The sequence below is a fragment of the Salmo salar genome, chromosome 10, assembly GCF_965601325.2.
Source record: "Salmo salar chromosome 10, fSalSal1, whole genome shotgun sequence".
NCBI lineage: Eukaryota > Metazoa > Chordata > Actinopteri > Salmoniformes > Salmonidae > Salmo > Salmo salar.
The window spans coordinates 31304670-31330149 of NC_138300.1; the positions used below are offsets into that span (position 1 = coordinate 31304670).

Here is a 25480-nt window from a genome sequence, read left to right on the forward strand (position 1 = left end):
ACCTTGATGCTATTCTGCAGAATTGTTTGAGTTAAATCTGATATAGAATAAGTAGTATGGTAGAATCTGCGTCATAGAAATTTACCAGATGTGGTGCGAAGCCAGATATTTGTTTTGACTGTAATATCTAACCTCCACCAATATAACCCAGATCATTGCACTCCTGTCAATGTTAAACATGTTGACTTTGAGCCAGGTCTTATTACTTGTGATGATTAAAAAAACGTCACTGTTTTTGCTCGGCATAAAAGGCTGTGATGAGCTCTTCCCTTTTGACTCATACACACACACACAACCCTCACCTGCCGACACACAACACAAAGGTAAGTCGCATTAGAGTAGACATTACTGCTTCACAATATGGAATTGTCTAGAATCTATGTAGAAATGTCATGTGCACTGTACATTATTATGCAGAATGTATACTGCAATTACAGTGGAATAAAGAATTCTGTAGATGTTCTGTTATTAGATTTAGGCCTAATGTCTTAATGATGGAAAAGCCTTTTGTCTAAATTTAAGTGTTTGCAGGTAGGATAATCTTAATGAGTTTTAGATTTCATGTTTGATTTAAACAATGAATGTTGAATTCGAAATGTGGGTAAAAAAGAGCCATCAATTCTGTGGTGCATTAAAGAGCGACTGCCCCTAAAAAGCAACTAATCCTTTTCAAAACAGCCTATTTAACATTGATATGAGTCAGAAACATTTATTCTAGTGTTAAAATTTACGTGTAAATAGGATCATTTTAGTCATAAAGAAGGTTGGGTTTGGATTACAATGATGCCCTCTTTTGCCAAGCTCTATGTGCAAATCACCCCTCCGCCCACTTCGCTTCCCTTCATTGAATGGGGCTCCATTGTTTCATCGCCCCCAAATGCGTTCAAAGGATCATGTGTCCTATAGCTACAGATTGACCATGCCTCCACAGCCAAAGTTCTATGGTTTGCATACCCTGCCAAAGGACCCTAGTATGGAGTTTGTCGGTCCTCAAGTCTGGGGCGGCAGGTAGCCTAGTGGTTAGAGCGTTGGGCCAGTAAACAAATGATTGCTAGATAAAATCCCTGAGCTGAATCTGTTGTTCTGACCCTGAACAAGGCAGTTTACCCACTGTTCCTTGACCGTCATTGTAAATAAGAATTTGTTCTTAACTGACTTGCCTAGTGAAATGAACATTCCCTAAAAGTTCTCCTTTGGTTCTATAGAAAAAAATGTTCCCATAACGTTCTGTGAAAGTTATTTTTCAAAGAAACACACCTCAGAAGTCCTCAACTGGCAGCTTCATTGAATAGTACCCGCAAAACACCAGTCTCAATGCCAACAGGGAAGAGGCGACTCTGATGCTGGACTTCTAGGCAGAGTTCCTCTGTCCAGTGTGTGTTATTTAATGAAGCTGCCAGTTGAGGACTTGTGAGGCGTCTGTTTCTCAAACTAGACACTGTAATGTACTTGTCCTCTTGCTCAGTTGTGCAACGGGGCCTCCCACTCCTCTTTCTATTTTGGTTAGAGACAGGTTGCGCTGTTCTGTGAAGGAAGTAGTACACAGGGTTGTATGAAATCTTCAGTTTCTTGGCAATTTCTCACATGGAACAGCCTTCATTTCTCAGAACAAGAATAGACTGACAAGTTTCAGAAGAAAGGTCTTTGTTTCTGGCCATTTTGAGCCTGTAAATGAACCCACAAATTCTGATGCTCCAGATACACAACTCGTCTAAAGAAGGCCAGTTTAATTTCTTCAATCAAAACAACAGTTTTCAGCTGTGCTAACAATTGTAAAAGGGTTTTCTAATGATCAATTAGCCTTTAAAATGATCAACTTGGATTAGCTAACACAACGCGCCATTGAAACACAGGAGTGATAGTTGCTGATAATGGGACTCTGTATGCCTATGTAGATATTCCATAAAAAATCTGCCATTTCCAGCTACAGTAGTCATTTACAACATTAACAATGTCTATGCTGTATTTATGATCAATTTGATGTTATTTTAATAAACAAAAAATGAAGAAAGAAAAAATCATCCTGGACACAGTCTCCTTTCAGGCCTCCTGGCCTCTCTTCAAACTTCAACGCATTTCCCTCCCGCTGTCCAATTACTTGTAATCTCCCCACTGCACTAAACGTCAGCGGATTTCACTGCTGGGCCACCTGATCTCTGCCATCAGGATCACCCCTCAAGGCAGTTCCTTCCTGTCCCACCTTCTCTCCCTGGCCACCTCCGTGCCTTCCCTGCTTCACACCGTGGTCTTCGATCCCTCGTGCCTCTCGGAGCTCAGGCTTTGGCACCTTCGCCTCAGTCATTGGAACGATATCACCTTTTTCTATGATGACTGTCTCTTCTCCTGAAGACTTACAGCTTTTCACCACACTGCCTCTTCCATTGGGTATGGAGGTTTGTACAGCGGTCATTGGTCTGCTGCCGTAGCCGCTTCTCTCTGGGGGAATGAAGGGTCCAGAAGAGCCAGGGCCGTTCTGACTCCCTACCTATCATGAGTTTCCTAAGACAGCCAGGTTGGACATCTGTCAGTTCCTTCTCAGAGCTGTACATGTACCCGGCCAATGTAACTCAATCGTTGATTATCTGTCCCGTCTCCAATTTCAGAGATTACGGCACTTGGCCCCAAATGCAGAACCCCTACCAACCCCAGTCCCTCCTTATTCCATGATGACCTTAAAAAATACAGAAATACCTTTGCTTAAGTATTCAGACCCTTTGCTATGAGACTAAAAATTGAACCCAGGAGCATCCTGTTTCCATTGAACATCCTTGAGATGTTTCTACAACTTCATTGGAGTCCACCTGTGGTAAATTCAATTGATTAGACATGATTTGGAAAGGCACACACCTATCTATATAAGGTCCAACAGCTGACAATGCATGTCAGACCAAAAACCAAGCCATGAGGTCGAAGGAATTGTCTGTAGAGCGCCGAGACAGGATTATGTTGAGGCACAGAACTTGGGAAGGGTACCAAAAAATGTCTGCAGCATTGAAGGTCCCCAGGAAAACAGTGGCTTCCATCATTCTTAAATGGAAGAAGTTTGGAACCACCAAGACTCTTCCTAGAGCTGGCCGCCTGGCCTAATTAAGCAATCGGGGGAGAAGGGCCTTGGTCAGGGAGGTGACCAAGAACTCGATGGTCACTTTGACAGAGCTCCAGATTTCTTCTGTGGAGATGGGAGAAACTTCCAGAAGGACAACCATCTCTGCAGCACTCCACCAATCAGGCCTTTATGGTAGTGGCCAGACGGAAGCCACTCCTCAGTAAAAGACACATGACAGCTCGCTTGGAGTTTGCAAAAGGCACCTAAAGGAATCTCAGACCATGAGAAACAAGATTCTCTGGTCTGATGAAACTAAGATTCAACTCTTTGGCCTAAATGCCAAGTGTCCCGTCTGGAGGAAACATGGCACCATCCCTACGGTGAGGCATGGTGGTGGCAGCATCATGCTGTGGGGATGTTTTTCAGTGGCAGGGCCTGGGAGACTAGTCAGGATAGAGGGAAAGATTAACGGAGCAAAGTACAGAGAGATCCTTGATGAAAACCTGCTCGGGACCTCAGACTGGGGCGAAGGTTCATCTTCCAACAGGACAAAGATCCTAATTACACAGCCAAGACAATGCAGGAGTGGCTTCGGGATAAGTCTCTGAATGTCCTTGAGTGGCCCAGCCAGAGCTTGGACTTGAACCCAATCGAACATCTCTGGAGAGACCTGAAAATAGCTGTGCAGCGACGCTCCCCATCCAACCTGACAGAGCTTAAGAGGATCTGCAGAGAAGACTATGAGAAACTCCCCAATAGAGGTGTGCCAAGCTTGTAGCGTCATACCCAAGAAGACTCAAGGCTGTAATCGCTGCCAAAGGTGCTTCAACAAAGTACTGAGTAAAGGGTCTGAATACTTATGTAAATGTGAAATTGGGCCTCCCGAGTGGCACAGTGGTCTAAGGCACTGCTCGCAGTGCTAACTGTGCCACTAGAGATTCTGTGTTCAAGTCCAGGCTCTGTCGCAGCCGGCTGCGACCGGGATACCCATGGGGCGGCGCACAATTGGCACAGTGTCGTCCCGGGTTAGGGGAGGTTTGACCAGCAGGGATGTCCTTGTCCCATCGCGCACTAGCTACTCCTGTGGCGGGCCAGGCGCAGTGCACGCTGACACGGTCGCCAGGTGCATGGTGTTACCTCTGACACATTGGTGCGGCTGGCTTCCAGGTTAAGTGGGCATTGTGTCAAGAAGCAGTGCGGCTTGGTTGGGTTCTGTTTCGGAGGATGCACGGCTCTCGACATTCGCCTCTCCCGAGTCCGTATGGGAGTTGCAGCAATGAGACAAGACTGTAACTACCAATTGGATACCACGAAATTGGGGAGAAAACAGGGTTTAAAAAAGTAATCACTGGTCCTGTGATATTTCAGTTTTTGATTTTTATATTTTTTGCAACATTTTCTAAAAACCTTTTTTTGATATGTCATTATGGGGTATTATGTGTAGATAGATGAGGGGTGAAATTATTTAATCCATTTTAGAATAAGGCTGTAACGTAACAAAGTGGAAAAAGTCAAGGGGTCTAAATACTTTCCGAATGCACTGTATCACCTGCCTTTTTCCTCCAACGACTTGGTCACCATGTCTGCCTTCATCACCCATGCCAGCTCATCCCTCTTCATGCGGATATCATCCATCCGGATGTACCTGGCCAGGATCAAATTCTTTCTCAAGTTGCTCACTGGGTCTTCATGTTCCTCCACTCACCTGCATGTCTCCCTTCTCCTCAAGGGCTTCCAATGCAAAGAAGTCCACCACCCCCCTCGCCGCCAGTCCATAACACTCAACAACCTGTCTGCCTGCATCCAGACGCTGCGGTCTGGTTACATCTCCATCACAGTCTCTTCCACACTATAATCAATGTTTCTTTTGCCATTTTTTGGGATTCCTGCAATGTTCAGAGTTTACATCCTCATCTACTATCTACAAACTTTCTCGTCATCCTTGTGTGTCAGACGTTCCCATCCTCAATCAGTTTGGCAGGACCACACCAGTCTACCAGTTCCGGCTACCATCTACCCTCAGCCCTTATGAACCACTTACCTACTTCCTGCAGCTCAGACAATCTCAACATGCCTCTCCATCTGACCCACTATTCATTACTGATTCTGCTTCCATCGCCTCTCGCCAATGATTCCATTCCCATCTGAGACAAATACTATCCCTGTCCGGTTATCTTGTTGACCAATTCTCTAGACACACCTGCCGCCTCCATGGCATCCCGACACAGCATCGCAGACCACACCATACAACTCCTTGGCCACTGGTCCTCTCAAGCCTATCATTCCTACATCCGCTCTGACATAAACATCAGGACAGCCCACAAGATGCTAATCTCTCAGAACCTGCATAACTCAGGCATAGTCCTCCAGTCTCTGCCTCATTTCACGAACACCATCTACTTCACGCACTGTATCCTGCCCAACCTGCAAAAAGAGGATTTGTTCCCCAGCTGAGTCTGGTTCCTCAAGGGTTTTTTCATTCAAGGGAGTTTTTTCCTTGCCACAGTTGCTTCTGCTTGCTCTCCTGGGGCCTATGGTTGGTTTTCTCCATGGGCACCTAGTCCGTATGACTGTTCCACCTCAACTATATCGCCAACCATTCAGCACATGAAGTCCAGAACAGCTCACTTCCTATCCAGGGTCCAACTAACTTGGTGCTCTCTTATTGGGGATACTGCCTAACTACTGTACCACGACCTGACGGTGATGTCTACCTGAGGCTCCAAGCCAAACCCTACAGAGTCAACCCCTCCTGATTCTTCATCTGCAGCCCTTGGCTTCATCCGGTCCGTTCTCATTTCCCCGCTGAATCCTCATTCTCACTTCCATTCCATCTCCTCAATAAATATTCTAAACCCATTTCATGTCTAGTCCTGACACTCGTGAAATGGCGTTAAGGATTTAACAAATTCAGAAGGGACCAGACTAGTTGCCTAGCAACTCAACAAGCACCAGCTGTTAACCATTGCAAAACAGCCTATTTTTTGCAACACTTTACTAGTTTGCCTTGAACGTAACTCCTCAAACAAGCTCCAGCTGCTACTAACTGCTAATCTCCACCCCTGTTTTCACTCTTCTTAATCACCACTACCCCCCAATTTAAACCTGACCAAACAGTGATTCCTTCCACTTTTTTGTGTCACATGCCATTCCTTAAAAAAATATTCTAAACCCATTTCATGTCTGGTCATTAAACTTGTGAATTGAACTCAACCTGCAGGAGGTTTGTTTGTTTGTGTGTTTTGATTGAGTGGGGGGAAACGGCTGCGGGCAAGGTTCTGACAGATGGGTGTGTCACGGCTGCCAGCATTACATGAGGAGCAAGCCAAAAGACAAGGCCAAATCAGTGGGTGGGTTCCCCTTTGCATGCACCAGCATGCAGCAGTTTGTTTTCTAATCAGCAAGCAGTTTTTCTCCATGCACCTGGTATTACAATAGGCGTGCAAGTTTGGTCTGTGCTTTTTCTAATGTTTAGACTAATTTCAAACTGGTCAATGTTTGCAGTTATCGCTCAAAAGTCAGATTGTCATATTTTAATGTAACTAAACGACCTGGAGAGATTGCTGTGACCTTATCTTCAGCATTCTATTTTTATCATAAAACTAAAGAACATCTCTCCTGCCTGACATCATCTACAGAGTGTACACCTTCCTGATATTGAGCTGCACCCCCTTTTGCCCTCAGAACAACCTGAATTTGTCGGGGGCATGGACTGCACAATGTGTCAAAGGCATTCCACTGCTGGCCCATGTTAACTCCAATGCTTCCCACAAGTTGGTTGGATGTCCTTTGGGTGGTGGACCGTTCTTGATACACAATGGAAACTATTGAGCGTGGAAAAACCCAGCAGCGTTGCAGTTCTTGACACACTCAAACCTGTGCACCTGGCACCTACTACCATACCCTGTTCAAAGGCACTTAAATCTTTTGCCTTGGCCATTCACCCTCTCCTCCCCCTTAATCTACACTGATTGACGTGGATTTAATCGGTGACATCAATAAGGAATCCTAGCTTTCACCTGGTCAGTATGTCATGGAAAGAGCAGGCATTCCTAATGTTGTGTACACTCAGTGTATGTAAGTTCAATTAGAGCAATTAAGGTTTGCACAACAAACTGCTTTTAAAAGGAGTTCCTCTACCTACAACCTCTGCTGTCTATCCTTCTCTCCTATACTCTCCCTCCCTCTCTCCTCTCCTACTCTTCCTCCCTCTCTCCTCTCCCTTGTCTGGGGGTAGGGGCTTGAAGTGCGTCTCTCCCTGTAGCGCCATACTAACCATAACTCTCTCTCCTCCTTGTAGTTCCATCATGGTACTAACCTTCTCTCTCTCTGTAGTTCCATCATGGTGCGTACAGTAGCAGTGATCGGGGCAGGTCCCTCAGGTCTGACCAGCATCAAGAGCTGTCTGGAAGAGGGTCTGGAGCCCACCTGCTTTGAGAGCAGTGATGACATCGGGGGGCTGTGGAAGTTCAAGGCAAGGCCTGGGACCAGGGACTGATGTACATTTGGCAAACATAGTTTTCAGATTTATTCAGGCTGTTATAATGGTCGCCATTTTGGCACCAACAGTCCAAAGGTAGACAGAATATACAAAAGTATGTGGTCATCAAATTAGTGGATTCAACTATTTCAGCCACACCCGTTTGCTGACGGGTGTATAAAATCGAGCACACCGCCATTAAATCTCCATCGACAAACATTGGCAATAGAATGGTCTTACTGAAGCGCTCAGTGACTTTCAACATGGCACCGTCATTCCAACAAGTCAGTTCGTCAAATTTCTGCCTTGCTAGAATGGCCCCGGTTAACTGTAAGTGCTGTTATTGTGAAGTGGAAATGTCTAGGAGCAACAACAGCTCAGTTTGCGAAGTGGTAGGCCACACAAGCTCACAGAACGGGACCGCCAAGTGCTGAAGCACATAGCACGTAAAAATCATCTGTCCTCGGTTGCAACACTCACTACCAAGTTCCAAACTGCCTCTGGAAGCAATGTTCGTTGGGAGCTTCATGAAATGGGTTTCCATGGCTGAGTAGCCACACACAAGCCTAAGATCACCATGCACAATGCCAAGTGTAGGCTGGAGTGGTGTAAAGCTCGCCACCATTGGACTCTGGAGCAGTGGAAAGATGTTCTCTGGAGTGATGAATCACGCTTCACCACCATTTGGTGGATGCCAGGAGAATGCTACAGTACCTGCCCCAATGCATAGTGCCAACTGTAAAGTTGGGTGGATAAGGAATAATGGTCTAGGGATATTTTTCATGGTTCGGGCTAGGCCCCTTAGTTCCAGTGAAGCATACAATGACATTCTAGAGGATTCTGTGCTTCCAACTTTGTGGCAACAGTTTAGGGAAGGCCCTTTCCTGTTTCAGCATGACAATGCCTGCACATGCAAAAAGCGAAGTCCATACAGAAATGGTTTGTCAAGATCGGTGTGGAAGAACTTGACTGGCCTGCACAGAGCCCTGACCTCAACCCCATGGAACACCTTCGGGATGAATTGTAAAACCAACTGCAATGCAGGCCTAATCGCCCAACATCAGTGCCCAACTTCACTAATGCTCTTGTGGCTGAATGGAAGCAAGTCCCCACAGCAATGTTCCAACATCTAGTGGAAAGCCTTTCCAGAAGAGTAGAGGCTGTTATAGAATCAACGGGGAGGAGACCAAATCCATGTTATATATCTGTATGTATCAATCTATAGTTACCACACTGTTGTGCCTAGCGCAGCTAACATAATGTAATGATTATAAATGGGTGAAACAGTCCCATGTTTGAGTTGACCTAATATGATCACAGAGTGGGATCTTATTTATTTTGTAAGCACGAGAGTGCAGTCAGTTATCAGATGATAATATTTATATTGATGATCATATTATCACAGCGCTATGACTTAAGCGTGTCTGCCTCCTTCCAGGAAGTTTCTGAGCCCAACAGAGCCAGTATCTACCGTTCCCTCACCATCAATATCTCCAAGGAGATGATGTGTTTCAGCGACTTCCCCATCCCAGCTGACTACCCCAACTACATGCACCACTCCCGTATCCTTCAGTACTTCAGGCTCTATGCTGAACACTTCAAACTGCTGCAGCACATCCGCTTCCAGGTAACAGCAGAGTGACTTTACAAACCCAATTATGGGGAATAATGGGTTGGTTGGTGGGTTCAAGGTTGGTTAAGTGTGTGTGTGCGTGCGTGCGTGCGTTTCAGACCAGTGTGCGGAGTGTGAGACAGAGGCCAGACTTCAGTCATTCAGGCCGGTGGGAGGTGGTGACAGAGAACAGGGAGGGACAGGAGGAGAGACACATGTTTGACTCTGTCATCGTCTGCTCTGGTCACTACTCCTACCCACACCTTCCACTTAAAGACTTCTCAGGTCAGCAGAATCAATCAATCAACAAATAAAAATCCAATTTTTATAAGAAAGTGCTTTACAATAACCTGGCCTAGACCCCTAGAGCAAGCAGTTAGCACTATGGCAAGAAAAAACTCCTTGAGCCATTCTCAGAGCTGAGACTATTATCTTCTGACACATATATATATATATACACTGCTCAAAAAAATAAAGGGAACACTTAAACAACACAATGTCACTCCAAGTCAATCACACTTCTGTGAAATCAAACTGTCCACTTAGGAAGCAACACTGATTGACAATAAATGTCACATGCTCTTGTGCAAATGGAATAGACAACAGGTGGAAATTATAGGCAATTAGCAAGACACCCCCAATAAAGGAGTGGTTCTGCAGGTGGGGACCACAGACCACTTCTCAGTTCCTATGCTTCCTGGCTGATGTTTTGGTCACTTTTGAATGCTGGCGGTGCTTTCACTCTAGTGGTAGCATGAGACGGAGTCTACAACCCACACAAGTGGCTCAGGTAGTGCAGCTCATCCAGGATGGCACATCAATGCGAGCTGTGGCAAGAAGGTTTGCTGTGTCTGTCAGCGTAGTGTCCAGAGCATGGAGGCGCTACCAGGAGACAGGCCAGTACATCAGGAGACGTGGAGGAGGCCGTAGGAGAGCAACAACCCAGCAGCAGGACCGCTACCTCCGCCTTTGTGCAAGGAGGAGCAGGAGAAGCACTGCCAGAGCCCTGCAAAATGACCTCCAGCAGGCCACAAATGTGCATGTGTCTGCTCAAACGGTCAGAAACAGACTCCATGAGGGTGGTATGAGGGCCCGACATCCACAGGTGGGGGTTGTGCTTACAGCCCAACACCGTGCAGGACGTTTGGCATTTGCCAGAGAACACCAAGATTGGCAAATTCACCACTGGCGCCCTGTGCCCTTCACAGATGAAAGCAGGTTTACACTGAGCACGTGACAGACGTGACAGAGTCTGGAGACGCCGTGGAGAACGTTCTGCTGCCTGCAACATCCTCCAGCATGACCGGTTTGGCGGTGGGTCAGTCATGGTGTTGGTTGGAACTTGGGGGGCCGCCGCCCTCCTGTGCTCGCCGGGGCCGCGCCGCCGGGGACCCAGCCCCGTGGCCAGCGGGCGGGCCCTGGGCCCCTGCGCTGCGCCCAGGGCGGAGGGTCGCAGCCGCAAGAGGAAGGCATTGATGCTATGGACCGCCCGTTCCCCAGACCTGAATCCAATTGAGCACATCTGGGACATCATGTCTCACTCCGTCCACCAACGCCACGTTGCACCACAGACTGTCCAGGAGTTGGCGGATGCTTTAGTCCAGGTCTGGGAGGAGATCCCTCAGGAGACCATCCGCCACCTCATCAGGAGCATGCCCAGGCATTGTAGGGAGGTCATACAGGCACGTGGAGGCCACACACACTACTGAGCCTCATTTTGATTTGTTTTTAGGACATTACATCAAAGTTGGATCAGCCTGTAGTGTGGTTTTCCACTTTAATTTTGAGTGTGACTCCAAATCCAGACCTCCATGGGTTGATAAATTGGATTTCCATTTATTATTTTTGTGTGATTTTGTTGTCAGCACATTCAACTATGTAAAGAAAAAAGTATTTAATAAGATTATTTCTTTCATTCAGATCTAGGATGTGTTGTTTAAGTGTTCCCTTTATTTTTTTGAGCAGTATATATATATATATATATATATATATATATATATATATATCTATATACACACACACACACACACACACACACACACACACACACACACACACACACACACAGTAGAGCATGCCAATCGATTATTCTGTTGGTTTCAGGTATTGAGTCGTTTGAGGGGAAATACTTCCACAGTTGGGATTATAAGGGTCCAGAGGACCTTTATGGGAAGAGGGTGGTGGTGATCGGCATCGGCAACTCTGGAGGAGACATCGCTGTGGAGTCCAGCCGGGTGGCCAAGCAGGTAAATAACAACTGATACAAGGTCAGATTCAGAGCAGGTGACCACTAATACAGGGTCTGATTTTCAATTGGCATAGTTTCTGTGTTTATTTGTGTGGGTTGTTTGTTTCTTATTGACTGTTTTCTTGGTCTGTGAATGAAGTGTGAGCTGGGGGAAGAATGTTCTCTTAAATATGATAATAAAAATCATAAATTAATTATCCCGTCCCTCCTCTCTCCGGTTCTGCAGGTGTATCTGAGCACGCGTCGCGGTGCGTGGGTCATACGTGTGCTGTCGGACAACGGCTTGCCCGTGGACATGAAGTATAACACACGCTTTGTCCACATCCTGTTCCAACTGCTGCCAGTTAACTGGCTCAGCTGGTTCGGAGAGAAGAAGCTCAACGCCATGTATGACCACACCATGTACGCCCTCAAACCCAAACACAGGTGTGTGTGTGTGTGTGTGTGTGTGTGTGTGTGTGTGTGGTGTGTGTGTGTGTGTGTGTGTGTGTGTGTGTGTGTGTGTGTGTGTGTGTGTGTGTGTGTGTGTGTGTGTGTGTGTGTGTGTGTGTGTGTGTGTACAATACATGTATACATCCTCTTCTTTCATCCCTTCCACTCTCTTCTAGGTTGTTCAGTACGATTCCAGTAATCAATGATGAGCTTCCCAATAAGATCTTGACCGGTGGAGTCATGGTCAAACCCAATGTCCAACAGATCAGAGGCTCCAGTGTGGTGTTTGAGGATGGGAGTGTGGTGGACAAGGTGGACACACAGCCAGACACAGATACACACACTGAAACATACATGCTCGCATTCACACACCCTATTAATGTTTAACCTGTCTAAGTGTGTTTCGTTTTCTAGGTGGATGTGATTGTGTTCGCTACGGGCTACAACTACGACTTTCCCTTCCTGCCTTCCAACGTAATGCATAAGTCTGGCCACCGGGTGGGGCTGTACAAGCATGTGTTTCCCCCCACCCTGGAGCACCCCACCATGGCCGTAGTAGGCTTCATCCATGCCCTGGGAGCCATCATGCCCCAGGCAGAGATGCAGTCCCGCTGGGTCACACGTGTCTTTAAAGGTCAGACTGAGTGATAGCCAGTAGAGAGGTAGCAGGATCCATTACTGCACATCATTTGCTTCTACCCCCACCTGCTTCATGTGTAGTTCTGATCAGAGGAGTGGTCTTAGTTCTGTCTTGTGTTTCTCAGGTCATAAGAAGCTACCGTCCAACCAGGCCATGCTGAAGGCTGTGGAGTATGACACCAAGGACATGGACAAGAAGTGAGATAGAATGGCTGTCCATCCCAAAGCCATATAATATCTAAGCTTCATACATACATGAATAGAATGCATTCGGAAATTATTCAGACCCCTTGATTTTTTGCACATTTTGATACGTTACAGTCTTATTCTAAAATTGATTAAATAAAAAAATAAAAGCTGGGTATTACTAATCAATATCCTGAATAACTAATAACTGATGACTGTTGCTCTATCCTGTCCACAGCTACATCGTATCCAAGCTGGTGCCGCTGCAGGTGGACTTTGTGTCCTACATGGATGACATCGCTGGGGAGGTGGGGGTCAGACCCAGTCTGGCCTGGCTGTTCTTCACTGACTACCCCCTGTTCAAGAGGGTTCTGTGGGGTCCCGTCACCGCCTACCAATACCGTATCACCGGCCCAGGGAAATGGTCCGGGGCACGCCAAGCCATCTTCACCCAGTTTGAACGCATGTTCCAGCCCTTCAAGACCAGACAGGTGACATATTTATTATATATTTACACTGAAGATGCATTGAAGATATTTGTATTTAAGATAAATGTACATTGGTATCAAATAGGTTATTATACTATGATGTGTTGTTCTGCCCATCCTTGTACCAGGTGGAGGAGAAGCAGGGATGTTCTGTGGTGGGCCGTCTGTTAAAGCTCAGTCTCACAGCGATGGTGGGAGGAGCAGCGGCCTACTACTTCCACCTCCAACCACCCTCCTCCCTCACCTACCTTCTCTCCAAACTCACACCTCAGAGAGCCTGAACACCATCCTCCTCCACCTCCCTCCTCTCCACTCTCAACCCCCAGAGAGCCAGAAAAGAGAGGAGGGAGGTGGTTTAGGATGAAAAGAGGTGTTCAGGCTCACCACCCTCTTTTCATCCTAAACCACCTCCCTCCTCTCTTTTCTGAACACCACCCTCCACTCCTCTCCTCATGTGATCTTCATGATTCTCAGAGCCATTCCTCTGCTGTGAAGTATATTATTGGTATTATTAAAGATTGTAACTGGACTGCTCTTTGTGTATAACTGGGTAGAAAAAAAACTTCTTTTAAATTTAATACCCCATATTAAATTTCATAAATGTTGATTACCTTCCCAATGTTCAACCATTCCGCAACATAGCAAATGTTTAAGCGAACTGAACACACATTTGCATTTGACACAGTTCCAGTCAAAACTACTCCAGCTGAGAGAGAGCAAAGTCTATCCCCCTGACTGCATGACTGACATACTGACTGGGGTTACATAACAATCTGGGTTTTGACTGAGAGTTTAGAGGTTTTCCACACCAGCGAACACAGCAGGCAACACACAGGCTTCTGGGTCCACTCACTGGACCAGGTGGGTACAGTCTATGGGTGACAGATTTAGATGAGTTGGCATTGTTATTCAGGTTTACAAAAGATAATAAATAACTTGGTGGGTGACTACATTTATCCGGTTTCACGTGTACATGTACAAGTGTGTATTATACCCATGTGTTAAATGGAAATTTGTTTTTGCATATCCCACCTTCCCCTGAGACACCCTTGGAGAATGGGGTAACAGCCAGGGTCAGGGATTATCAATGGAGGCACAGTAGCAATTAAGGGTTAATCAACAGATTTTTCACCTTGTCAGAGGTCAAGGAGTGTTGAATTCGGTTAGCAATTTTTTGGATTGCTGATTTGCTACGTGAGACTTATTTGATCTAATATAAGTTTCATAATGGTGAGGTTGTTACGAATGCACTGATATTAGCCTTTACACGTAGCATTTCGGCAACTTTGAAAAAAATACAACTTTATATTGGAGTTGCCTGTTGTTCACACACATCTGCCCTCTCATTGGCTAGAATGGTCCCACCTGATCTCGATCTGCCTTCCATCAAAGACAGAATAGCGCTTCCATCTTTGAGGACATGTATTTCCATTGTTAGAGCGGTCACTCCACTATCTTGTCAATATAATAGATACTCTTTGTTTCCACCCCTGTGGGAGAATCTCGATTGCATACTCCTCTCTCCTTGCCTCCTTCTCAAAACCTTTTGGAGAAGGTCAGAAGGGAGAGACCTTGCTTTCTCATCCAATTGGTTTTGAGGAAGCAAGGGGTAAACAATTGAGATTCTCCCTGTGTCCAATGGAATAGAGGTAAGCACAACTTCTTCAACATCAAAGTTTACTGTTTGACAAATGTATTTGTGTTGTTCCATGATGTTTTCATGATTTTGAAGAAAAGTAATCAAACCAAAGCAATGTGTGAGCAACTCTCCCTTTAAAGGTACAGTAGACAGCTTTTTGGGTGACCCAACCAAATCCAATAGAGTTATAGAAACGTCATTCTCAGTAACTAGGTTTTCATCCAATTGGCGACAGATTTTCATGCGAGTATTCTACAATCCACAAATAAAATATGCACATTTTCCCATCAGTGGTGTTTCCACCAAATGGACTTGTTGCGTCTAAAAATCAGAGCGTGATGACAGTGCACACAAAATGTACTTTTCCAATTAAGTTTTCATGTACCGATTAAAAGTTGTTTCCATCGCATTTTCAACTACCTCGCACAAAAACTGTTGCATTAAATCGCATGTGCCTTCTCTGGTCCTGGCACATGCGCTCTAGTCAACGGCTCGAAGAAACTGTGCAAGTAGGTTGTGCGGGTAGGCTAGTCTACACAGCAAGATTATAAAAAAAATTTTTTTTCAAATGGCAGTCAAGCATCGACTATCATGTCACCAGAATAAGGCCCTCGATACGTATTGGAAAGGAGCATCAATATTACCGTGCACTTTCACCACCCTGGGAAGGTTATAATAATTTATTCCATCTGTAGATAAACTGTATGGTTTCCTGAGTCATAGTGGAAGGACCACACACCATATCATCTAGTGACTCCAAGTTTACATCAATATGATGGTTATTATGTCAATATTTGCGCTTAAAGGTGATTACGCCGCCATTTTTCACATAATTAATGTTACTGATACAAAAAGATCCCACCATGTCAAACGAACAAATTTTGTCTGCATTTATAAAAGTGTACTGAAACTGATACATTTCTTAATATAGTATGACTTTACATGCATACCAACTATGGATGGAAACGTGGTCAATGAAAGCAAGTCTGAGAGGTGGTAGATTTGTTCAATGTGGGATAATTCTATACTTGCCATTCTTGTGACTGTTCATTTTTAAATACTATAGAGACATTTGTAAAGTTGTCCTTTTGGACTCAATCCATTCTCTCTTCACACAACAGGATATCATATAACTCAAATTACAGAACTCTGAAAATCCCAAACACCCTAATAAATAAAATAAAAATTTAAACCTAGTGTTAGTCTCTTAAAGATGAACAAACATTTTAGTTTTTTTTTCTGGCACATGGTAATCTTAAGGGAAAAAACAGGTAGTTCTGCTCATTTCCAAATGTCAACCTATAATGCACAGAATAGCTTAGGCCTGTTGGATGGAGGAAAAGGTCAGCCATAGACAGTGATATAAAGTACTCTAGTAAAAATACTCAGACACAAATACTCAACGGCTCAGACACGAGACGTATGTGGCAGGGTTTACTGGCAATCACGGACTAGAAAAAGAAAACCACGCCACGGACACCGACGTCTTGCTTCCAGACAAACAAAGCACCTTCTTTGCCCGCTTTGAGGATAATACAGTGCCACCGACGTGGCCCGTTACCAAGGACTGCGAGCCCTCCTTCTCCGTGGCCGACATGAGTAAAACATTTAAAAGTATTAAACCTTGCAAGGCTGCCGGCCAAGACGGTATCTGGAGCATCAGTATTTGTGGGTTTGATTACAGACTCAAAATGGCCAGAACCAAAGAACTTTCTTCTGAAACTCGTCAGTCTATTTTTGTTCTGAGAAATGAAGGCTATTCCATGCGAGAAACTCTCAAGAAACTGAAGATCTCGTAGAATTACTGTGTACTACTCCCTTCACAGAACAGCGCAAACTGGATCTAACCAGAATAGAAAGAGGAGTGGGAGGCCCCAGTGCACAACTGAGGATTTTTACACAAAATATTTGTGATTAGTTTTTAAATGTTTTATTATGCCGCAAGTAGTCCAAGTCATCCAAGGTTCTGTTACTCCGGCAGTGTTAATGCTGAAGGGGGAGAAAAGCATCACTGAAATGCATTGAAAACACAAATCAATTATTGATTGTAAACTTAATGTAATTGTATATTCATTTCTCAAGTTTCATCAGGAAAAGGTCAAATACTTGTAGCAAGTGTAATATCTGCCATTCTGCATGAACAAAAGTTTCTTACCAAGCCCTTAGCACTGATGTTCCTGGAGAAACTCTTCCTTGTTTGGTAGTGGGACGAGTCTGAGTCTTTGGAGGTTGTTGGCACTGTGTGGGAAAACATTAAACAAACTGTTACTTCAATAGTACACAGTACAATGCAATGTCATATTCCCATATACACCCCACTGTATCCTGTGCATATACCAAATAAACATTGATATGAGTAAATTGGTGATAACATACGCGCTGTTTATGAATTGAACCAATTCACCATCATTGCATTGATGGTTGGTAACATACTGGCCATGGTCTCACCTGAGAGAGAGCAAAGAGGTAGGTAATATACTGGCCATGGTCTCACCTGAGAGAGAGCAAAGAGGTAGGTAATATTCTGGCCATGGTCTCACCTGAGAGAGAGCAAAGAGGTAGGTAATATACTGGCCATGGTCTCACCTGAGAGAGAGCAAAGAGGTAGGTAATATACTGGCCATGGTCTCACCTGAGCGAGAAAAGCTAGGTAATATACTGGCCTTGGACTCACCTGAGAGAGAGAAGGTAGATAATATTTTATCTCAATGTAATTGTATATTCATTTCTCAAGTATACTCAAAATACTTGTAAAGAGCGTAACGTCTGCCATTGGGTATGCTCACGTTTCTTACCAAGCCCTTTGCACTGATGCTCCTGGAGATACTCTTGCTTGGTTAGTTGTGAGAAAGGAGGGACGAGTCTGAGTCTGTGGGTGGTTGTTGGCACTGAGTTGACTACAGCTAAATGTAGAGACATTACCCTCAAATAACTTAGTGTTAGTCACAACAGTGTCCTTTTACATACAGTGCATTCGGAAAGTTTTCAGACCTTCACTTTTTCCACATTTTGTTACGTTACAGCCTTATTCTAAAGTGGATTAAATTAAATGTTTTCCTCTTTAATCTACACACAATACCCCAAAATGACAGTGAAAACAGGTTTTAAGAAATGTATAAAAAATAAAACACAGAAATACCTTATCTACATAAGTATTCAGACCCTTTATTATGAGACTCGAAATTGAGCTCAGGTGCATCCTGTTTCCATAGATCATCCTTGAGATGTTTCTACAACTTGATTGGAGTCCACCTGTGGTAAATTCAATTGATTGGACATGATTTGGAAAGGCAAACACCTGTCTATATAAGGTCCCACAGTTGACAGTGCATGTCAGAGCAAAAACCAAGCCATGAGGTCGAAGGAATTGCCAGTAGAGCTCAGAGACAAGATTTTGTTGAGGCACAGCTCTGGGGAATGGTACCAAAACATTTCTACAGCATTGAAGGTCTCCAAGAACACAGTGTCCTCCATCATTCTTAAATGGAAGAAGCTTATTAGGGTAAAATAACTTCAGGTATATACCCAGTACTATATAGTACTGCTTCAAAGGAATAGTGTTCCCATTCCGTCCGCTTTATTTTCACAGAATTGTGTCTTGCAGAAGGGAACCATGAAGAGGAGCTTGGAGTGGGCAAGAGGGAGGCTGATAAAGCAGCAGAGAAGACCTGATTCATCAAGTATCAATTAATTCTGGTGATTCTCACCTGGTTGGCATGCACAACACGACAAGATATGCAACATTAAGCCCAATCAAATATCCAACGTTATTAAAACATGTATCTCAATTTACAGTCAAGCAATGTTTGTAGTTCATAACATTAACACACAACTGACAAACAATCTATGGTTCTTGGAGTCAATGAATCAATTGAAAGTGACTACAATTAGAAATTATTTAAAAACTGCCAGTAAAAAAAAAAAGGCATCTGCTCTCATGGTTCTGTTTATATTTTTTCAGATACTTCAATCCGACACTGTTGTTAATGTTTGATGTCAGGCATAACGTCTTCAGCCACCGTAGGATGGAGAGCTGCTGGTTGGCATTTTTGACTACAGTGTCTGTGTGGGTATACCAGGAAAGGATGTTAGAAGTTAGGTCCCCATGATATTGAAGCTTCTTACCACTGCAGCCCAGTCGATATCGACTTTAAAAACTGGAACAATCAATATCGTGTAGCACATGGTAGCAAAAATTTCACTGGACCAACTCCAGTTTGCCTATTGTCCCAAAAAATGTCAATTATACATTTTTACATACGTCAGAGTGCATTTTCTTTTATAGCTCTGCTTTCAACACCATCCTGACCCACAAACTGGTTAGCAGACTCAGGGCTCTGGGTGTAAACCCTGTAATAACAATAACATTCATGAGTACATGAAGGAGCTGTGGTACCTGACATAATGGTGATGGGACAACAACCTAGGCGTAAGCAAAACAAAGTAGAAGGTGATACTTGACCATTCTCCCATCTACTGTACATTGACATGGAGATGATCAGCAGCTTCAAGTTCCTGGGCACCCTGATATCCTTTTCTGCCCTCAGTCACTTCACTCAAAAAGTCCCACTAGTGCTTCTCCACTACCCTCATCAACTTGCTGCACAACGACCTATGTACCAACTACGGTGTCTGTTTTTATTGCCATAACACATGTAAATGAAATGTCCATATTTACTGGAAGATTTATTTATGGTAACATTGCACATATTGTAACATAGTCCCTTGACATACATGACTTAACTACATTACATAATGCTCAGTTTACCCACTAAGAAATCATACATTTATTAAAATATAAAAGCTGGATTATGCATTACTGTGTCCAATTGATTCTGTTTGTTTGTAATGTTTTTGAAAACCTTCACTACACAACTTTTTTTTGCTGATGGACAATCCTGTCGGAAACTTTCATAATATCAATCCTTTTGGGACACATCACCAATTAACATTGGCTGCAGTATTCCGAACTTACTAGGTAGTCATGCAATAAACATTTTGGATAATTCCCCTTAAATTAATTCCCTTTAAATCAAATCAAATTGTATTTGTCACATGCGCCGAAAACAACAGTAAAATGCTTACTTACAAGCCCTTAACAACAATGCAGTTTTAAAAAACTACAAAAAATAAGAAATAAAAGTAACAAATAATTAAAGAGCAGTTGTCACGCCCTGACCATAGAGCCCTTGGTTCTCTATGGTGTTTAGGTCAGAGCGTGACTAGGGGGGTGTTCTAGTCATTGTATTTCTATGTTGGTGAGTTGTATGGCTCCCAATTAGAGGCAGCTGGTAATCGTTGCCTCTAATTGGGAATCATATTTAGGTAGCCTTTTACCCACCTGAGTTTTGTGGGATATTGTTTTGTTTAGTGCATTGTGTGCTACGAACGGCACGTTCATTTTGGTCTTTGTTGTTTTGTTAAGTTTCACTTTGAAATAAAATATGTGGAACTATACGCACGCTGCGCTTTGGTCCCGTCCTTTTGAAGAACGTGACAGAATATCCCACCACACAAGGACCAAGCAGCGTGTTCATGAGGTAAAGGAGTTTTGGACATGGGAGGAGATCATAGGAGGACACGAGACCCTTCCTTGGCGGGAGTCGCAGAGGACGCAGGAAGGACAGCGACGACACCGGGGACCGCGGCCACAGAAACCCCAAGATTTTTTTTTTGGGGGGGGGGCACGAGGGGTGGTTGACTGAGCAGCGGGGAGTGCCAGAGCCCGCCTGGGAGTCAATGGAACAGTGTGAGGAAGGATACCGGAGAGAGGGGTTTGCTAGGAGTATGCGGCAACGCAGGCGTTTGGAGGAGCGTGTCATCAGTCATGTGAAACCTGTGCCGGCTCCATGCACCAGGCCTCCAGTGCGCCTCCCCAGTCCGATACGTCCTGTGCCAGATCCCCACACTCATCCTGAAGAGCCAGAGACCGTCAGGGAGGCAATGGAGAAGTTGGGAGAGAGAGAGATGAGAGAAATGTTGGTCAGATGTGTTCTGCACAACATTAGACCTGAAGATCCTGTCAGCAGTCTGGTGCGTCATGGGCCAGCTCCCCACATCCTCCCAGAAGTGCGTGTCACCAGTCCATTGACACCTGTGCCGGATCCACACACCAGGCCTCCAGTGCGCCTCCCCAGTTTGGTACGTCCTGTGCCAGCTCCCCGCACTCGCCCTGAAGTGCGTGTCACCAGTCCGGGGCCACCTGTGCCGACTCCACGCATCAGGCCTTCAGTGCGCCTCCCCAGTCCGATACATCCTGTGCCGGCTCCCCGCACTCGCCCTGAAGTGCGTGTCACCAGTCCGGTGCCACCTGTGCCAGCTCCACGCACCAGGCCTCCAGTGCGCCTCCCCAGCCCGGTACGTCCTGTGCCGGCTCCACGCACTAGGCCTCCAGTGCGGCTCTACAGCCCGGAACCTCCAGCGACGGTTCACGGTCCGGAGCTTCCAGCGACGGTTCACGGTCCGGAGCTTCCAGCGACGGTACACGGCCCGGATTTTCCAGCGACGGTACACGGCCCGGAGCTTCCAGCGACGGTACACGGCCCGGAGCTTCCAGCGACGGTACACGGCCCGGAGAGTCCAGGCACAGCGTCCAGTCCCGCTCCATGGCAGGAGCCTTCCTCTGCGCCGGGGTCCAGTCCAGGCCCCGCGTCCAGTCCCGCTCCAGGGCCGGAGTCTTCCTCTGTGCCAGTGCCCAGTCCAGGCACGGCAGCCAACCCAGCTCCATGGACAAAGCCTTCCTCTGCGCCGGTGCCCAGTCCAGGCACGGCATCCAGTACCGCTCCAAGGCCGGAGCCTTCCTCTGCGCCGATGCCCAGTCCAGGCACGGCGTTCAGCCCGGCGCCATGGCCGGTTCCGGGGTATGGGCGGGGGCTACGACCCACACCGGAGCCACCACCGACACTAAGCACCCCCCCCCTACCCTCCCCATTTGTTTCCAGGTTTTGCGGCCGGAGTCCGCACCTTTGGGGGGGTACTGTCATGCCCTGACCATAGAGAGCCCTTGGTTCTCTATGGTGTTTAGGTCAAAACGTGACTAGGGGGGTGTTCTAGTCATTGTATTTCTATGTTGGTGAGTTGTATGGTTCCCAATTAGAGGCAGCTGGTAATCATTGCCTCCAATTGGGGATCATATTTAGGTAGTCTTTTTCCCACCTGTGTTTTGTGGGATATTGTTTTGTTTAGTGCATTGTGTGCTATGAACTGCACGTTCATTTTGGTCTTTGTTGTTTTGTTAAGTTTCACTTTGAAATAAAATATGTGGAACTATACGCACACTGCGCTTTGGTCCCGTCCTTTTGAAGAACGTGACAGCAGTAGTAAAATAACAATAGTGAGGCTATATACAGGGGATACCGGTACAGAGTCAATGTGCGGGGGCACCGGTTAGTCGAGTTAATATATACATGTAGGTAAAGATATTAAAGTGACTGCATAGATAATAGAATAGCAGCAAATAGTCTGGGTAGCCATTTGATTAGATTAGTCTTATGGCTTGGGGGTAGAATCTATTTAGAAGCCTCTTGGACCTAGACTTGGTGCTCCGGTACCGCTTGCTGTGCGGTAGCAGAGAGAACTGTAGCTGTGGATCCACTGGCAATCCCAGCCTAGAAATGCTGAAGCCACCGAAGTGAAAATGATACCTTCTCTATGGTTAAAGGGTATGTGTTCCCCCCTGAAAAAATAAGGGTGGGACATTAAAGTCCGTAAGTAACACTTATTTGAGAACATGAAAATCTAAGTGAAAGTAGTTTGGGATTTAATTGATCTATTACATTCTTAGGGGGCCCATGGAAGAATAATGCTACAAAATGCTGTCCCATAGTTGTTAGAGTGATTAGGTGTTATATTTTATTGATGTGGGCCATGTTACTTCAGTGATCAGAAACATATGACTCTTCTCTCTATTGCTCTTTGATTGGCACCAGGTGGGGAGCGCTCTCCTTTGAAGAGGGAAGCTATATCTTTGGCTAAAAGAGGCTTCTCAGCGTAGATGAAAACCTCCCTGAAGAGGCTTGAGTGTCTATTCATGTAAGGCAGGAGACTTAGACACTCCAGACCCTCTTTGAATCTATAAAGTAAAAAAAAGTAACTTAATGATTTTGCCCTGAAGAATTTAACTAAACTTGAGATTCCTTAGATACGTATATGGAAACTCACTGCTCAAGAGCATCCCGTATCCTGCTTTCTAAGTAGAACTTTGTGGCTGACTCCACCAGGGCATCCCTCTCCAATGTACGAATGTATCGCACTGAACGCAACATGACCACTTCCTGTGCCTCGTCAACAGTTTGTGCTAACTGGATCTTAGATTGTTTATTGAACTGTGTTTTGGGACAAATTAGCTAAATAATAAATTGATTATCAAAACCCTTAAAATTTTTTACTGCCAACCAAAGGAAACCAAATCCATGTGGAAAAGTATTCATGAACAACTACAACCCTAATATTTTTTTCAAACTGTGCAAATTAACAGTAACATCAATCACAGTATAAAGTTACTTACCTTCTCCAACTTCTCTCTGAAGTCATATTCCGCAATTTCTTTCAGTTGTGGCACAGGAGGTTGTAGGCCACACCCTTGCCTGTATAGCCTCTGAAAAAAATTGTGGCTCTACACCCCCATGTACCAGACAGACAGCAATCATGCTGTATACACCACCATGGAGTGCTGTCACACAGAAGACAAACAGTAAATAAAGGACACATTACATAACATACAAAAATCAAATGTCTTACTCAAGTCATACATATTGCCATAAACAAACGTGTCTTTGTTGGTGTACAAGTGTAACTCACCTTGAGAGTTGCAAGAAAGGCATTTTTTCCAATCGGGTCCCTCAAATATTGCAGAGGAAGGGATGCCACTCATTAGCAGCCGGAGAAATTCTCGAGGGACCACCCTCATCAGCTGCCCCTTTTCCATCAGCATCCCTAAAAACCATGTCTATTTTTGCCTCCGGATTAAAGTGGGCTTTCTTAAAGCCTCTGCACAATCATAAACGTTGTTCCTCATCACATTAATTTGGTTGGCATCAGGGGCAAAGGAAGAGTCAACCTTGCTGCTCATTAACTTCAGCAGTGTTTGGAGGTCAACACTAAAAAAAGAGACATTCAGAATCACAAAGCTCAGATATTTCCCACAATTCATCTGTAATAAGACACATCATTATTTACAGGGATGACTTAGTCATTGTCATCACCAACATCAACAGAAGATTGTGGTGAAGGTGGACGATAAGCCTCAGGGAATGGTGGAGGGGAGGCCACAGGAAGTGGTATAGGTGGAGGGGAGGCCACAGGAAGTGGTATAGGTGGAGGGGGGCCACAAGAAGTGGTGCAGAAGATGGGGGGCCACAGGAATAGGTGCTGCCACAAGTGTAGCCTCGTTTGTAGGAGTAGTCTATAAAAGGTCATTTAAAGGCTTCTACATTTCAAAAACTGAGAGAAAGCAATAAAGCTGTCAAACATGAGGTGATTTCGTTTTGAAAATGATTGACATTTTTAAAAAATGTAGCCACATGCATCACTCACTATAGAATGTAATCAATGTGTAGGTCAAGAAGACATTTTAAGGATGCATGTAGCTCTATTTTTTTAAGAATATTTTCAATATGTATTACATTCAACAAGCAGACAGTGTTGTTTTCTCCTCCATGGTCCGTCCTAACTCTGGAGGGAACGCCATATCTGGAGACAGCATTCATGAAGCAATCCATTACAGTACTGCTGCGATTGTTGCTGGAAGCACGGAGAAACACAACGACACGGCTGTACCCATCAATGCCGCCATGTATGACTATCCTCCACCTAAATCAGAAAATACAGCACTGGATGACACAAAAGCTGAAGACACGTTAAATATACAAACATCACCATCCTCCTTTACCACTTAGATGCTGCATCAGGTTCCTGCAGTATATATATATATATATATATATATATATACTGCTCAAAAAAATAAAGGGAACACTTAAACAACACATCCTAGATCTGAATGAAAGAAATAATCTCATGAACTACTTTTTTCTTTACATAGTTGAATGTGCTGACAACAGAATCACACAAAAATAATCAATGGAAATCCAATTTATCAACCCATGGAGGTCTGGATTTGGAGTCACACTCAAAATTAAAGTGGAAAACCACACTACAGGCTGATCCAACTTTGATGTAATGTCCTTAAAACAAGTCAAAATGAGGCTCAGTAGTGTGTGTGGCCTCCACGTATCTGTATGACCTCCCTACAACACCTGGGCATGCTCCTGATGAGGTGGCGGATGGTCTCCTGAGGGATCTCCTCCCAGACCTGGACTAAAGCATCCGCCAACTCCTGGACAGTCTGTGGTGCAACGTGGCGTTGGTGGATGGAGCGAGACATGATGTCCCAGATGTGCTCAATTGGATTCAGGTCTGGGGAACGGGCGGGCCAGTCCATAGCATCAATGCCTTCCTCTTGCAGGAACTGCTGACACACTCCAGCCACATGAGGTCTAGCATTGTCTTGCATTAGGAGGAACCCAGGGCCAACCGCACCAGCATATGGTCTCACAAGGGGTCTGAGGATCTCATCTCGGTACCTAATGGCAGTCAGGCTACCTCTGGCGAGCACATGGAGGGCTGTGCGGCCCCCCAAAGAAATGCCACCCCACACCATGACTGACCCACCGCCAAACCGGTCATGCAGGAGGATGTTGCAGGCAGCAGAAC

General features: G+C 45.1%; 1 protein-coding gene across 2 annotated transcripts; it reads left to right on the plus strand.

The window, feature by feature from the left end:
• The first annotated feature begins 191 nt into the window (after positions 1-191).
• Positions 192-14087, plus strand: fmo5 (flavin containing monooxygenase 5). 2 transcript variants are annotated; one of them, XM_045687147.2, is made up of 11 exons: positions 192-323; positions 7382-7520; positions 8965-9153; positions 9258-9423; positions 11242-11384; positions 11613-11788; positions 11995-12130; positions 12233-12452; positions 12583-12655; positions 12882-13134; positions 13260-13660. In XM_045687147.2, the coding sequence occupies exons 2-11, from the start codon at positions 7389-7391 to the stop codon at positions 13410-13412; spliced, it is 1641 nt and encodes a 546-aa protein (XP_045543103.1). In that variant the 5' UTR covers positions 192-323; positions 7382-7388; the 3' UTR covers positions 13413-13660.
• Positions 14088-25480: the final 11393 nt, after the last annotated feature.